This window comes from Oncorhynchus mykiss, chromosome 8 (assembly GCF_013265735.2).
Source record: "Oncorhynchus mykiss isolate Arlee chromosome 8, USDA_OmykA_1.1, whole genome shotgun sequence".
Taxonomy (NCBI): Eukaryota; Metazoa; Chordata; class Actinopteri; order Salmoniformes; family Salmonidae; genus Oncorhynchus; species Oncorhynchus mykiss.
Window position 1 is genome coordinate 8,127,329 of NC_048572.1, and position 17,500 is coordinate 8,144,828.

General features: G+C 44.6%; 1 protein-coding gene across 9 annotated transcripts in view; it reads right to left on the reverse strand.

Annotated features, from left to right (window-relative positions):
- The window catches only part of LOC110529177 (ryanodine receptor 3), a 245,343-nt gene that overhangs the window by 117,259 nt on the left and 110,584 nt on the right, over window positions 1-17,500 (reverse strand). For all 9 annotated transcript variants that reach the window (XM_036984659.1, XM_036984663.1, XM_036984662.1 and 6 more), the window contains 6 exons: window positions 8,077-8,180; window positions 6,323-6,406; window positions 2,863-3,022; window positions 1,167-1,311; window positions 500-705; window positions 42-216 (listed from right to left, as the gene is read on the reverse strand). In XM_036984659.1, the coding sequence (XP_036840554.1) occupies window positions 42-216; window positions 500-705; window positions 1,167-1,311; window positions 2,863-3,022; window positions 6,323-6,406; window positions 8,077-8,180 (874 nt within the window). The remainder of the gene's footprint in view (window positions 1-41; window positions 217-499; window positions 706-1,166; window positions 1,312-2,862; window positions 3,023-6,322; window positions 6,407-8,076; window positions 8,181-17,500) is intronic.

Here is a 17,500-nt window from a genome sequence, read left to right on the forward strand (position 1 = left end):
TCTTCCAACAAGAGACTGAGAAGGGATAAAGATAAACTCACCATCCTCTGTCTCGAAGTCGACGAAGCAGAGCTCGGATCCCTTGTTAGTGATGATTAGTTCTCCGTTGAGGGTGAAGACCATAGACTTGTCCTCCATGTTGATCATGCAACCCACCACGTCTCCTTTGTTCCATGACTGGCCGAAGAAACGTGCACCCATGTGCATTCGACGACCCTGGGGGAACAAACAACATGTATTACTAATCTAATAACCACCCGGGAAACGTAAAGTTGATCAAGTGTACGATCAAGTCTACAATCATTTGCCTAGGTGCATGGCATGCCATTTCTTTCTGATTTAGCCAACTTGTTGTTGGCTTGTTTGGCAACAATATAACAATGCTGAGTGCAGAATGAGTAAGGTAGATGGGTAGTTAGGCTAGACCGATACGTACATGATAATACACTTCAAACTGTATCAAAACACGATTTAAAGATAAAAATAGTTGTCTGTTTACCTTGTATCCATCGAAGACGTAGGCCTGGTCGTCCATTCCCAGGTCAAAGTCTGACCTACAGCCTGGTCTAGCCCAGCCAACCCTCATGTCCCCTCCGGTCAGGGCCTCAAACTCAAAGTACCACTTCCCTGTCTTCACTGCATACGTCTGCTCTACGCGGAAGAACCGGATCGTCTCAATGCTCTGCCTCTCCACGATATGACAGGCTGGGGACACAGAGGAGATATTCATCCCATGCCAAAACGATGACAACTGTAGGGCATCTTTGGGTCTAGCGAGAGAGATATCTTAGTACTCTGAAAGATTGACTGAATCCGTCTCCAAGGACCATATCTATGGCAGTCCATTAAATCTATCCTCAAACACTAACTATTCAGGTGGGCAGTGGTAAGATATTATCTGATATTATGGGTGAGGTAAGGGAGGTAAGGGAGGTAAGGGAGGTAAGTGAGGTAAGGGAGGTGAGGGAGGGAAGGGAGGTAAGGGAGGTAAGGGAGACATGTACCTGTTTGCTTACTAATAAATTAGTTGAAGGATACTGGAAAAGTGTCTTTAATGATAGCCCTGACAATGTAACATCAGTGTAAAATGACAATTAGATCGCTACTACAGCACTGTACAGTTCAGTACCACAGTTATTTGACCATTAAATTGCTAATGTTCTCACACTCTTGGTCTGGGGGGTCGATGTCATAGCCGTATCCCACCAGGGTCCTGATGGCCTCCCTCAGACTGTCTCTGTTAGACTTCTTGGTTCTCTCGTCTAGCAGAGCGTAAGGCACCAGGCGAGGGTTACGCCTGCTCTTCACATCCTACAGAGATAAATAACAACATGCATATCAGACCCCTCTGCTTCACTAGACTGGTTTTGTCTTGTTAAATAATGTTGTGTACTGTCAAGAATGGTGTGTTCGATGACTTATAAATGCATGAGATTTATGCAGTCAAAGCTCATCCGTTAATCTAATGCCTATCACACTCCAAAATGTCTGGTAGATTAAAGAATTGGACAAAGACATTGGTTTATAATGTTATTTATAAACTGGGTGGTTGGAGCCCTGAATGCTGATTGGCTGACGTGGTATATCAGACCATATACCACAGATATGACAAAACATTTATTTTTACTGCTCTAATTACGTTGGTAACTAGTTTATAATAAATATAAGGCACCTCAGGGGTTTGTGGTATATGGCCAATGTACTATGGCTAAGGGCTGTATCCAGGCACTCTGCGTTATGTCATGCATAACACCATCATTAAGTTTGCAGATGACACAACAGTGGTAGGACTGATCACCGACAACGACGAGACAGCCTATAGGGAGGAGGTCAGAGACCTGGCCGGGTGGTGCCAGAATAACAACCTATCCCTCAACGTAACCAAGACTAAGGAGATGATTGTGGACTACAGGAAAAGGAGGACCGAGCACGTCCCCATTCTCATCGACGGGGCTGTAGTGGAGCAGGTTGAGAGCTTCAAGTTCCTAGGTGTCCACATCAACAACAAACTAGAATGGTCCAAACACACCAAGACAGTCCTGAAGAGGGCACGACAAAACCTATTCCCCCTCAGGAATCTAAAAAGATTTGGCATGGGTCCTCAGATCCTCAAAAGGTTCTACAGCTGCAACATCGAGAGAATCCTGACCGGTTGCATCACTGCCTGGTATGGCAATAGCTCGGCCTCCGACCGCAAGGCACTACAGTGCATCACTGGGGCAAAGCTGCCTGCCATCCAGGACCTCTACACCAGGCGGTGTCAGAGGAAGGCCTTAAAAAATGTCAAAGACCCCAGCCAGCCCAGTCATAGACTGTTCTCTCTACTACCGCATGTTAAGTGGTACCGGAGTGCCAAGTCTAGGACAAAAAGGCTTCTCAACAGTTTTTACCCCCAAGACATAAGACTCCTGAACAGGTAACCAATGGTTACCCGGACTATTTGCATTCTGTGCCCCCCCCCCCCAACCCCTCTTTTACGCTTCTGCTACTCTCTGTTCATCATATATGGATAGTCACTTTAACCATATCTACATGTACATAGTACTTCAATCAGCCTGACTAACCGGTGTCTGTATGTATCCTTGCTACTCTTATTTTCAAATGTCTTTTTACTGTTGTTTTATTTCTTTACTTACACACACACACACACACACACACACACACACACACACACACACACACACACACACCTTTTTTTTTCACACTATTCGATTAGAGCCTGTAAGTAAGCATTTCACTGTAAGGTCTACACCTGTTGTATCAGCACACGTGACCAATAAACTTGAACAACAGCCCTGGTATTTTGGCCTTAATTGCATTGATTGTTCACTGAAGATTTGACAGATAAAGGGGGCACTTCACCTGCTGGATGCCGTACGTCCATCCTTGTTTGACCCTGTCCTTGGCCCACACGTTGTGAGCGTTCTCCGCCAGTTTATCTACCAGGACCTCCTGACCAGCCGTCAGTTTCACCTCAGACAGCTGCAGTGGCGTTGGCTTGTAACCGTTACACATCACATAGCTGAAAATATCAAAACATATACCTGTTAGACATCACACAGATGAAAATATCAAGTTGTAGAGCTGTAGAGATGTAGAACAGTAGAACTAGAGACCTATAGAGCTGTAGAGCTATAGAACTGTAGAACTGTAGAGCTGTAGAGATGTAGAACTGTAGAGCTGTAGACCTGTAGAACTAGAAAGCTGTAGAGCTGTAGAGATGTAGAGCTGTAAAACTGTAGAGCTGTAGAGCTGTAGAACTAGAGAGCTGTAGAGCTGTAGAGGTGTAGAGCTGTAGAGATGTAAAACTGTAGAACTGTAGAGCTGTAGAGATGTAAAACTGTAGAACTGTAGAGCTGTAGAGATGTAGAACTGTAGAGCTGTAGAGCTGTAGAGATGTAGAACTGTAGAGCCGTAGAGCTGTAGAGATGTAGAACTGTAGAACTGTAGAGCTGTAGAGCTGTAGAACTAGAGAGCTGTTGAGATGTAGAGCTGTAGAGATGTAGAGCTGTAGAGCTGTAGAGATGTAGAACTGTAGAGCTGTAGAGATGTAGAACTCTAGAGCTGTAGAACTGTAGAACTGTAGAACTGTAGAACTGTAGAGCTGTAGAGCTGTAGAACTGTAGAACTGTAGAGCTGTAGAACAGTAGAGCTGTAGAACTGTAGAACTGTAGAACTGTAGAGCTGTAGAACTGTAGAACTGTAGAACTGTAGAACTGTAGAGATGTAGAGATGTAGAACTGTAGAGCTGTAGAACTAGAGAGCTGTAGAGCTGTAGAGATGTAAAACTGTAAAACTGTAGAGCTGTAGAGCTGTAGAACTAGAGAGCTGTAGAGCTGTAGAGATGTAAAACTGTAAAACTGTAGAGCTGTAGAGCTGTAGAACTAGAGAGCTGTAGAGCTGTAGAGATGTAGAGCTGTAAACAGTAGAGCTGTGGAGCTGTAGAACAGTAGAGCTGTAGAGATGTAGAACTGTAGAGATGTAAAACTGTAGAACTGTAGAGCTGTAGAGATGTAAAACTGTATAACTGTAGAGCTGTAGAGATGTAGAGATGTAGAACTGTAGAGCTGTAGAACTAGAGAGCTGTAGAGCTGTAGAGATGTAAAACTGTAAAACTGTAGAGCTGTAGAGCTGTAGAACTAGAGAGCTGTAGAGCTGTAGAGATGTAGAGCTGTAGAACTGTAGAGCTGTAGAGCTGTAGAGATGTAGAACTGTAGAACTGTAGAGCTGTAGAACTAGAGAGCTGTAGAGCTGTAGAGGTGTAGAGCTGTAGAGATGTAAAACTGTAGAACTGTAGAGCTGTAGAGATGTAAAACTGTATAACTGTAGAGCTGTAGAGATGTAGAGATGTAGAACTGTAGAGCTGTAGAACTAGAGAGCTGTAGAGCTGTAGAGATGTAAAAATGTAAAACTGTAGAGCTGTAGAGCTGTAGAACTAGAGAGCTGTAGAGCTGTAGAGATGTAGAGCTGTAAACAGTAGAGCTGTGGAGCTGTAGAACTGTAGAGCTGTATAGATGTAGAACTGTAGAGCTGTAGAGATGTAGAACTGTAGAACTGTTGAGCTGTAGAGCTGTAGAGATGTAGAACTGTAGAACTGTAGAGCTGTAGAACTAGAGAGCTGTAGAGCTGTAGAGGTGTAGAGCTGTAGAGATGTAAAACTGTAGAACTGTAGAGCTGCAGAGATGTAAAACTGTAGAACTGTAGAGCTGTAGAGATGTAGAACTGTAGAGCTGTAGAGCTGTAGAGATGTAGAACTGTAGAGCCGTAGAGCTGTAGAGATGTAGAACTGTAGAACTGTAGAGCTGTAGAGCTGTAGAACTAGAGAGCTGTTGAGATGTAGAGCTGTAGAGATGTAGAGCTGTAGAGCTGTAGAGATGTAGAACTTTAGAGCTGTAGAGATGTAGAACTCTAGAGCTGTAGAACTCTAGAGCTGTAGAACTGTAGAACTGTAGAGCTGTAGAGCTGTAGAACTGTAGAACTGTAGAGCTGTAGAACAGTAGAGCTGCAGAACTGTAGAACTGTAGAACTGTAGAGCTGTAGAACTGTAGAACTGTAGAACTGTAGAACTGTAGAGATGTAGAGATGTAGAACTGTAGAGCTGTAGAACTAGAGAGCTGTAGAGCTGTAGAGATGTAAAACTGTAAAACTGTAGAGCTGTAGAGCTGTAGAACTAGAGAGCTGTAGAGCTGTAGAGATGTAGAGCTGTAAACAGTAGAGCTGTGGAGCTGTAGAACTGTAGAGCTGTAGAGATGTAGAACTGTAGAGCTGTAGAGATGTAGAACTATAGAACTGTAGAGCTGTAGAGCTGTAGAGATGTAGAACTGTAGAACTGTAGAGCTGTAGAGCTGTAGATATGTAGAACTGTAGAACTGTAGAGCTGTAGAGCTGTGGAGCTGTAGAACTAGAGAGCTGTTGAGATGTAGAGCTGTAGAGATGTAGAGCTGTAGAGCTGTAGAGCTGTAGAGCTGTAGAGATGTAGAACTCTAGAGCTGTAGAACTGTAGAACTGTAGAACTGTAGAGCTGTAGAGCTAAAGAACTGTAGAGCTGTAGAACTGTAGAGCTGTAGAACTGTAGAGCTGTAGAACTGTAGAACTGTAGAGCTGTAGAGCTGTAGAGCTGTAGAACTGTAGAGCTGTAGAACTGTAGAGCTGTAGAGCTGTAGAGATGTAGAACTGTAGAGATGTAGAACTGTAGAGATGTAGAACTGTAGAGATGTAGAGATGTAGAGATGTAGAACTGTAGAGATGTAGAACTGCAGAGATGTAGAACAGTAGAGCTATAGAGCTGTAGAGCTGTAGAGCTGTAGAACAGTAGAGCTGTAGAGATGTAGAACAGTAGAGTTGTAGAGATGTAGAACTGTAGAGATGTAGACCTGTAGAGATGTAGAACTGTAGAGATGTAGAGCTGTAGAACTGTAGAACTGTATAGCTGTAGAACAGTAGAGCTGTAGAGATGTAGAACTGTAGAGATGTAGAGCTGTAGAACTGTAGAACTGTAGAACTGTAGAGCTGTATAGATGTAGAACTGTAGAGATGTAGAACTGTAGAGATGTAGAGCTGTAGAACTGTAGAACTGTATAGCTGTAGAACAGTAGAGCTGTAGAGATGTAGAACTGTAGTTGAAGTGTCTCAAACCACAAGACAGACTCCCTCTGATTTCCTAATGAATTCATCATTATTTCTCTCACAATACTCTATTGACTGGTCATCTCAATAATAATAAGTCACAGTCTCTGAGTACATTTCTCCCCATGCAGGGTTTTAGAATCAACCTCCTACTGCTACAACAGATAGGTCCACTAGTAGAAACAACATGACTTACTCCTTGGGCAGTTTGACTTTCTTCAGATCTTCCTCGGCGTTAATGTTAGTCTGTGTCACATGACATCCCAGTGCCAACAGGGTCCTGACACACAGAGAGAAAGAGGCAGAAATACACGAGTTAAAACCTCACTATTATAGCTTTGTTACCTGTAAGTAAGCGTTTCATTGGACAGTGTATAACAGGCGTATCCTGTACATACGACTAATACAACTTGAAACTTAGTTTATATTTTTCCATCATGTTTTTCTAAAAGTAGCCATTTTTTGGGGACCCTAGCAGACAGATACTCTGGCCACACCTGCCACTATTCTATCCCACTTCTATACTATGTCATTGTTTCATGAGATCAGCACCAGTAACTTGAAAAAATGATTTGTTTTATTGATTGTAATGTCTTTGATGTGACGCAATAAAAACAACTATTTGCAACAACAAAAAAGCATCACTAACTTTGCTATTCAGAAGCTTACCCTAAAGTAAATTGAATTAAAATGCCAAAATGATATAGTCTAATTTTCCTAATACTATACAATCATTCAAAATAGGCCACTACTGTATAACAGAAAGCGTGATCATTAGCTGTTTTCACTTTGTCATTATGGGATTTGAGGAAAGTGTATTTAATCTATTTTAGAATAAGGCTGTAACGTAACAAGTCAAGGGGTCTGAATACTTTCCGAATGCACTGAATATACAAGTCATTTTGGTTTGTCAGTATCAGCAGATTAGGCTCCCATGTACATGTTGTCTGTTGGCTATTAAATAAGATTCTGCTAATGTCTCCAGTCTTATAAAGTGGAATAGCATTGCCATATTTTTTTCCTGTTGTCCGAAGACAGACAGAAATGTATCTGATCTCGTCTACAGCCGACAGGCCATTTTACCAGTACCACTACACGCTCAGTACTGTCCTTTTGTTTTGGTGAATTTGTGATTGCCTTTTTCATCTTTTTTTACATCTAAATTATGATGATCCAATCTACTCATCACATAATGAATAACAAGCCATCTTATGTAAGTCTGAAAAATGCGATGACGCACAGAACACTTCATTATAAAGGTATATTTTTAAGGTGAAAATTAACAGCTCCCCCCCCCCCAAACAAACTTTAAACTCTCTGTCTGTCTCCACATATGTTACTATTGATGATATGTCAGTGCAACAGCTGCACCTTTCAGTTAGTAAAGAATTCCCCAAATACTGATTCACATGAACTGCATACTGATTCACATGAACTGCATACTGATTCACATGAACTGCATACTGATTCACATGAACTGCATACTGATTCACATGAACTGTGTGTGGATGAGGAAAACATTGAAGCAGCTAGTTGCATTTAATGAGTTAGATCTCCCGAGTGAGTAAAACCAGGGGAGTATTGATTTAAAGAGCCCTGGAGGAGCTCTCAGCTCAGAGCCCCAGTATCCACCTAAACAGTGAGACATCCTCCCCCCCCCCCCCTCCATGCACAGAGTCAACACACAGGCACTCCTTCTAAAGACACTTCCTGGGACGAACAGCCTCAATTAAATAGCCCATCTGTCAATTACTTAGCCGAGTATGAAACATCCTCTTAGTCAAACATGGCTATCAATCACCGCGTGTGGAAGAGGTAGATCATTTTACTGGAGACACTGAGATGTCAGTTTGGTTGTCATCGGTGGCTACTCTTTTCAGTGTAATTGGATGGAATGAGTCATGTGATACAGTACGTATAGGTGTTTACGATCTTAGCCGAGCTACTCACTTGAGAGTTTCACTAGACATCTGCAGGTTATAGTTGCTCTCTGTTTCAGGCAGCTTGGTGAAATCCACCAGGCAAGGGTGCTGCCTCTTGTTGTCATCTCGAACCTGAGGGAGAGAGGAGAGGCAATTTAGCATGGTCTGGATGCACAAACCGATTTGCAACTGTTGACAGAACGGTTGACAAAAACTGAAATGATTCACTGCGTAGCTAGTCTATCAAACAATAGTCTGCTGTGACAGCTAAAACACCAGCTCTGGGTGCTGAGATTAATGTGTAACAAATGGAAACTTAAATGATCCGATCACGATACACCACCAAATGTGTTACTGATAATGTAGACTACAATAGCTCAATAAGGGAGAATGAAGTTCCAAACAAAACCCATTAACTGAATCAGCATTTTTCAAATAAAACTTCAACACATTTGCACTGTGTATTTCGCTAGGTTACCTCAGGACAGTCTAATTGTAATTACCTCGGGCCAGTCTAATTGTAATTACCTTGGGCCAGTCTAATTGTAATTACCTCAGGCCAGTCTAAATGTAATTAGCTCAGGCCAGTCTAATTGTAATTACCTCAGCCCAGTCTGATTGTAATTAACTCGGCCCAGTCTTATTGTAATTACCCCAGGCCAGTCTAATTGTAATTACCGCGGGCCAGTCGAATTGTAATTACCTCAGGCCAGTCTATTTGTAATTACCTCAGGCCAGTCTAATTGTAATTACCTCGGGCCAGTCTAATTGTAATTACCTCGGGCCAGTCTATTTGTAATTACCTCAGGTCATTCTAATTGTAATTACCTTGGGCCAGTCTAATTGTTATTACCTCAGGTCACTCTAATTGTAATTACCTTGGGCCAGTCTAATTGTAATTACCTCAGGTCACTCGAATTGTAATTACCTTGGGCCAGTCTAATTGTAATTACCTCAGGTCACTCTAATTGTAATTACCTCGGGCCAGTCTAATTGTAATTACCTTGGGCCAGTCTATTGTAATTACCTCAGGTCACTCTAATTGTAATTACCTTGGGCCAGTCTAATTGTAATTACCTTGGGCCACTCTAATTGTAATTACCTTGGGCCAGTCTAATTGTAATTACCTTGGGCCAGTCTAATTGTAATTACCTTGGGCCAGTCTAATTGTAATTACCTCAGGTCACTCTAATTGTAATTACCTTGGGCCAGTCTAATTGTAATTACCTCAGGTCACTCTAATTGTAATTACCTTGGGCCAGTCTAATTGCAATTACCTTGGGCCAGTCTAATTGTAATTATCTTGGGCCAGTCTAATTGTAATTACCTCAGGTCACTCTAATTGTAATTACCTTGGGCCAGTCTAATTGTAATTACCGTGGGCCAGTCTAATTGTAATTACCTCAGGTCACTCTAATTGTAATTACCTTGGGTCAGTCTAATTGTAATTACCTTGGGCCAGTCTAATTGTAATTATCTCAGGTCACTCTAATTGTAATAACATTGGGCCAGTCTAATTGTAATTACCTCAGGTCACTCTAATTGTAATTACCTTGGGCCAGTCTAATTGTAATTACCTCAGGTCACTCTAATTGTAATTACCTTGGGCCAGTCTAATTGTTATTACCTCAGGTCACTCTAATTGTAATTACCTTGGGCCAGTCTAATTGTAATTACCTCAGGTCACTCTAATTGTAATTACCTTGGGCCAGTTTAATTGTAATTACCTTGGGCCAGTCTAATTGTAATTACACCCCAGGCAGAGTAGCTGCTGCCTTGAAAGGAACTAATGAGGATCCATAATAAACCCCAGGAAGAGTAGCTGTTGACTTGACAGGAACTAATGTTGAGCCATAATAAACCCCAGGAAGAGTAGCTGCTGCCTTGACAGGAACTAATGAGGATCCATAATAAACCCCAGGAAGAGTAGCTGCTGCCTTGACAGGAACTAATTAAGATCCATAATAAACCCCAGGAAGAGTAGCTGCTGCCTTGGCAGGAACTAATGGGGATCCTTAAATAAACCCCAGGAAGAGTAGCTGCTGCCTTGGCAGAACTAATGGGGATCCTTAATAAACCCCAGGAAGAGTAGCTGCTGCCTTGACAGAACTAACGGGATCCATAATAAACCCCAGGAAGAGTAGCTGCTGCCTTGACAGAACTAACGGGGATCCATAATAAACCCCAGGAAGAGTAGCTGCTGCCTTGGCAGGAACTAACGGGATCCATAATAAACCCCAGGAAGAGTAGCTGCTGCCTTGGCAGGAACTAACGGGATCCATTATAAACCCCAGGAAGAGTAGCTGCTGCCTTGACAGAACTAACGGGATCCATAATAAACCCCAGGAAGAGTAGCTGCTGCCTTGACAGAACTAACGGGGATCCATAATAAACCCCAGGAAGAGTAGCTGCTGCCTTGGCAGGAACTAACGGGATCCATTATAAACCCCAGGAAGAGTAGCTGCTGCCTTGGCAGGAACTAACGGGGATCCATAATAAACCCCAGGAAGAGTAGCTGCTGCCTTGGCAGGAACTAACGGGATCCATTATAAACCCCAGGAAGAGTAGTTGCTGCCTTGGCAGGAACTAATGGGGATCCATAATAAACCCCAGGAAGAGTAGCTGCTGCCTTGGCAGGAACTAACGGGGATCCATAATAAACCCCAGGAAGAGTAGCTGCTGCCTTGGCAGGAACTAACGGGATCCATAATAAACCCCAGGAAGAGTAGCTGCTGCCTTGGCAGGAACTAACGGGATCCATTATAAACCCCAGGAAGAGTAGCTGCTGCCTTGGCAGGAACTAACGGGGATCCATAATAAACCCCAGGAAGAGTAGCTGCTGCCTTGGCAGGAACTAACGGGATCCATAATAAACCCCAGGAATAGTAGCTGCTGCCTTGGCAGGAACTAATGGGGATCCATAATAAACCCCAGGAAGAGTAGCTGCTGCCTTGGCAGGAACTAACGGGGATCCATAATAAACCCCAGGAAGAGTAGCTGCTGCCTTGGCAGGATCTAATGGGATCCATAATAAACCCCAGGAAGAGTAGCTGCTGCCTTGGCAGGATCTAATGGGATCCATTATAAACCCCAGGAAGAGTAGCTGCTGCCTTGGCAGGATCTAATGGGATCCATTATAAACCCCAGGAAGAGTAGCTGCTGCCTTGGCAGGATCTAATGGGATCCATTATAAACCCCAGGAAGAGTAGCTGCTGCCTTGGAAGGAACTAACAGGATCCATTATAAACCCCAGGAAGAGTAGCTGCTGCCTTGGAAGGAACTAACGGGACCCATTATAAACCCCAGGAAGAGTAGCTGCTGCCTTGGAAGGAACTAACGGGATCCATAATAAACCCCAGGAAGAGTAGCTGCTGCCTTGGCAGGAACTAATGGGATCCATAATAAACCCCAGGAAGAGTAGCTGCTGCCTTGGAAGGAACTAACGAGATCCATTATAAACCCCAGGAAGAGTAACTGCTGCGTTGGAAGGAACTAACGGGATCCATTATAAACCCCAGGAAGAGTAGCTGCTGCCTTGGAAGGAACTAACGGGATCCATTATAAACCCCAGGAAGAGTAGCTGCTGCCTTGGAAGGAACTAACGGGATCCATAATAAACTCCAGGAAGAGTAGCTGCTGCCTTGGCAGGAACTAATGGGATCCATAATAAACCCCAGGAAGAGTAGCTGCTGCCTTGGAAGGAACTAACGGGATCCATAATAAACCCCAGGAAGAGTAGCTGCTGCCTTGGCAGGAACTAATGGGATCCATAATAAACCCCAGGAAGAGTAGCTGCTGCCTTGGAAGGAACTAACGGGATCCATTATAAACCCCAGGAAGAGTAGCTGCTGCCTTGGAAGGAACTAACGGGATCCATTATAAACCCCAGGAAGAGTAGCTGCTGCCTTGGCAGGAACTAATGGGGATCCATAATAAACCCCAGGAAGAGTAGCTGCTGCCTTGGAAGGAACTAATGAAGATCCATAATAAACCTCAGGAAGAGTAGCTGCTGCCTTGGAAGGAACTAATGAAGATCCATAATAAACCTCAGGAAGAGTAGTTGCTGCCTTGGAAGGAACTAATGGGATCCATTATAAACCCCAGGAAGAGTAGTTGCTGCCTTGGAAGGAACTAATGGGATCCATTATAAACCCCAGGAAGAGTAGTTGCTGCCTTGGAAGGAACTAATGGGATCCATTATAAACCCCAGGAAGAGTAGTTGCTGCCTTGGAAGGAACTAATGGGATCCATTATAAACCCCAGGAAGAGTAGTTGCTGCCTTGGAAGGAACTAATGGGATCCATAATAAACCCCAGGAAGAGTAGTTGCTGCCTTGGAAGGAACTAATGGGATCCATTATAAACCCCAGGAAGAGTAGTTGCTGCCTTGGAAGGAACTAATGGGATCCATTATAAACCCCAGGAAGAGTAGTTGCTGCCTTGGAAGCAACTAATGGGATCCATTATAAACCCCAGGAAGAGTAGTTGCTGCCTTGGAAGGAACTAATGGGATCCATTATAAACCCCAGGAAGAGTAGTTGCTGCCTTGGAAGGAACTAATGGGATCCATTATAAACCCCAGGAAGAGTAGTTGCTGCCTTGGAAGGAACTAATGGGATCCATAATAAACCCCAGGAAGAGTAGTTGCTGCCTTGGAAGGAACTAATGGGATCCATTATAAACCCCAGGAAGAGTAGTTGCTGCCTTGGAAGGAACTAATGGGATCCATTATAAACCCCAGGAAGAGTAGTTGCTGCCTTGGAAGGAACTAATGGGATCCATTATAAACCCCAGGAAGAGTAGTTGCTGCCTTGGAAGGAACTAATGGGATCCATTATAAACCCCAGGAAGAGTAGTTGCTGCCTTGGAAGGAACTAATGGGGATCCATAATAAACCCCAGGAAGAGTAGCTGCTGCCTTGGAAGGAACTAATGGGATCCATTATAAACCCCAGGAATAGTAGCTGCTGCCTTGGCAGGAACTAATGGGGATCCATAATAAACCCCAGGAAGAGTAGCTGCTGCCTTGGCAGGAACTAACGGGGATCCATAATAAACCCCAGGAAGAGTAGCTGCTGCCTTGGCAGGATCTAATGGGATCCATAATAAACCCCAGGAAGAGTAGCTGCTGCCTTGGCAGGATCTAATGGGATCCATTATAAACCCCAGGAAGAGTAGCTGCTGCCTTGGCAGGATCTAATGGGATCCATTATAAACCCCAGGAAGAGTAGCTGCTGCCTTGGCAGGATCTAATGGGATCCATTATAAACCCCAGGAAGAGTAGCTGCTGCCTTGGAAGGAACTAACGGGATCCATTATAAACCCCAGGAAGAGTAGCTGCTGCCTTGGAAGGAACTAACGGGATCCATAATAAACCCCAGGAAGAGTAGCTGCTGCCTTGGCAGGAACTAATGGGATCCATAATAAACCCCAGGAAGAGTAGCTGCTGCCTTGGAAGGAACTAACGGGATCCATTATAAACCCCAGGAAGAGTAACTGCTGCCTTGGAAGGAACTAACGGGATCCATTATAAACCCCAGGAAGAGTAGCTGCTGCCTTGGAAGGAACTAACGGGATCCATTATAAACCCCAGGAAGAGTAGCTGCTGCCTTGGAAGGAACTAACGGGATCCATAATAAACCCCAGGAAGAGTAGCTGCTGCCTTGGCAGGAACTAATGGGATCCATAATAAACCCCAGGAAGAGTAGCTGCTGCCTTGGAAGGAACTAACGGGATCCATAATAAACCCCAGGAAGAGTAGCTGCTGCCTTGGCAGGAACTAATGGGATCCATAATAAACCCCAGGAAGAGTAGCTGCTGCCTTTTGAAGGAACTAATGAAGCTCCATAATAAACCTCAGGAAGAGTAGCTGCTGCCTTGGAAGGAACTAATGAAGATCCATAATAAACCTCAGGAAGAGTAGTTGCTGCCTTGGAAGGAACTAATGGGATCCATTATAAACCCCAGGAAGAGTAGTTGCTGCCTTGGAAGGAACTAATGGGATCCATTATAAACCCCAGGAAGAGTAGTTGCTGCCTTGGAAGGAACTAATGGGATCCATTATAAACCCCAGGAAGAGTAGTTGCTGCCTTGGAAGGAACTAATGGGATCCATTATAAACCCCAGGAAGAGTAGTTGCTGCCTTGGCAGGAACTAACGGGATCCATTATAAACCCCAGGAAGAGTAGCTGCTGCCTTGACAGAACTAACGGGATCCATAATAAACCCCAGGAAGAGTAGCTGCTGCCTTGACAGAACTAACGGGGATCCATAATAAACCCCAGGAAGAGTAGCTGCTGCCTTGGCAGGAACTAACGGGATCCATTATAAACCCCAGGAAGAGTAGCTGCTGCCTTGGCAGGAACTAACGGGGATCCATAATAAACCCCAGGAAGAGTAGCTGCTGCCTTGGCAGGAACTAACGGGATCCATTATAAACCCCAGGAAGAGTAGTTGCTGCCTTGGCAGGAACTAATGGGGATCCATAATAAACCCCAGGAAGAGTAGCTGCTGCCTTGGCAGGAACTAACGGGGATCCATAATAAACCCCAGGAAGAGTAGCTGCTGCCTTGGCAGGAACTAACGGGATCCATAATAAACCCCAGGAAGATTAGCTGCTGCCTTGGCAGGAACTAACGGGATCCATTATAAACCCCAGGAAGAGTAGCTGCTGCCTTGGCAGGAACTAACGGGGATCCATAATAAACCCCAGGAAGAGTAGCTGCTGCCTTGGCAGGAACTAACGGGATCCATAATAAACCCCAGGAATAGTAGCTGCTGCCTTGGCAGGAACTAATGGGGATCCATAATAAACCCCAGGAAGAGTAGCTGCTGCCTTGGCAGGAACTAACGGGGATCCATAATAAACCCCAGGAAGAGTAGCTGCTGCCTTGGCAGGATCTAATGGGATCCATAATAAACCCCAGGAAGAGTAGCTGCTGCCTTGGCAGGATCTAATGGGATCCATTATAAACCCCAGGAAGAGTAGCTGCTGCCTTGGCAGGATCTAATGGGATCCATTATAAACCCCAGGAAGAGTAGCTGCTGCCTTGGCAGGATCTAATGGGATCCATTATAAACCCCAGGAAGAGTAGCTGCTGCCTTGGAAGGAACTAACGGGATCCATTATAAACCCCAGGAAGAGTAGCTGCTGCCTTGGAAGGAACTAACAGGACCCATTATAAACCCCAGGAAGAGTAGCTGCTGCCTTGGAAGGAACTAACGGGATCCATAATAAACCCCAGGAAGAGTAGCTGCTGCCTTGGCAGGAACTAATGGGATCCATAATAAACCCCAGGAAGAGTAGCTGCTGCCTTGGAAGGAACTAACGAGATCCATTATAAACCCCAGGAAGAGTAACTGCTGCCTTGGAAGGAACTAACGGGATCCATTATAAACCCCAGGAAGAGTAGCTGCTGCCTTGGAAGGAACTAACGGGATCCATTATAAACCCCAGGAAGAGTAGCTGCTGCCTTGGAAGGAACTAACGGGATCCATAATAAACTCCAGGAAGAGTAGCTGCTGCCTTGGCAGGAACTAATGGGATCCATAATAAACCCCAGGAAGAGTAGCTGCTGCCTTGGAAGGAACTAACGGGATCCATAATAAACCCCAGGAAGAGTAGCTGCTGCCTTGGCAGGAACTAATGGGATCCATAATAAACCCCAGGAAGAGTAGCTGCTGCCTTGGAAGGAACTAACGGGATCCATTATAAACCCCAGGAAGAGTAGCTGCTGCCTTGGAAGGAACTAACGGGATCCATTATAAACCCCAGGAAGAGTAGCTGCTGCCTTGGCAGGAACTAATGGGGATCCATAATAAACCCCAGGAAGAGTAGCTGCTGCCTTGGAAGGAACTAATGAAGATCCATAATAAACCTCAGGAAGAGTAGCTGCTGCCTTGGAAGGAACTAATGAAGATCCATAATAAACCTCAGGAAGAGTAGTTGCTGCCTTGGAAGGAACTAATGGGATCCATTATAAACCCCAGGAAGAGTAGTTGCTGCCTTGGAAGGAACTAATGGGATCCATTATAAACCCCAGGAAGAGTAGTTGCTGCCTTGGAAGGAACTAATGGGATCCATTATAAACCCCAGGAAGAGTAGTTGCTGCCTTGGAAGGAACTAATGGGATCCATTATAAACCCCAGGAAGAGTAGTTGCTGCCTTGGAAGGAACTAATGGGATCCATAATAAACCCCAGGAAGAGTAGTTGCTGCCTTGGAAGGAACTAATGGGATCCATTATAAACCCCAGGAAGAGTAGTTGCTGCCTTGGAAGGAACTAATGGGATCCATTATAAACCCCAGGAAGAGTAGTTGCTGCCTTGGAAGCAACTAATGGGATCCATTATAAACCCCAGGAAGAGTAGTTGCTGCCTTGGAAGGAACTAATGGGATCCATTATAAACCCCAGGAAGAGTAGTTGCTGCCTTGGAAGGAACTAATGGGATCCATTATAAACCCCAGGAAGAGTAGTTGCTGCCTTGGAAGGAACTAATGGGATCCATAATAAACCCCAGGAAGAGTAGTTGCTGCCTTGGAAGGAACTAATGGGATCCATTATAAACCCCAGGAAGAGTAGTTGCTGCCTTGGAAGGAACTAATGGGATCCATTATAAACCCCAGGAAGAGTAGTTGCTGCCTTGGAAGGAACTAATGGGATCCATTATAAACCCCAGGAAGAGTAGTTGCTGCCTTGGAAGGAACTAATGGGATCCATTATAAACCCCAGGAAGAGTAGTTGCTGCCTTGGAAGGAACTAATGGGGATCCATAATAAACCCCAGGAAGAGTAGCTGCTGCCTTGGAAGGAACTAATGGGATCCATTATAAACCCCAGGAATAGTAGCTGCTGCCTTGGCAGGAACTAATGGGGATCCATAATAAACCCCAGGAAGAGTAGCTGCTGCCTTGGCAGGAACTAACGGGGATCCATAATAAACCCCAGGAAGAGTAGCTGCTGCCTTGGCAGGATCTAATGGGATCCATAATAAACCCCAGGAAGAGTAGCTGCTGCCGTGGCAGGATCTAATGGGATCCATTATAAACCCCAGGAAGAGTAGCTGCTGCCTTGGCAGGATCTAATGGGATCCATTATAAACCCCAGGAAGAGTAGCTGCTGCCTTGGCAGGATCTAATGGGATCCATTATAAACCCCAGGAAGAGTAGCTGCTGCCTTGGAAGGAACTAACGGGATCCATTATAAACCCCAGGAAGAGTAGCTGCTGCCTTGGAAGGAACTAACGGGATCCATAATAAACCCCAGGAAGAGTAGCTGCTGCCTTGGCAGGAACTAATGGGATCCATAATAAACCCCAGGAAGAGTAGCTGCTGCCTTGGAAGGAACTAACGGGATCCATTATAAACCCCAGGAAGAGTAACTGCTGCCTTGGAAGGAACTAACGGGATCCATTATAAACCCCAGGAAGAGTAGCTGCTGCCTTGGAAGGAACTAA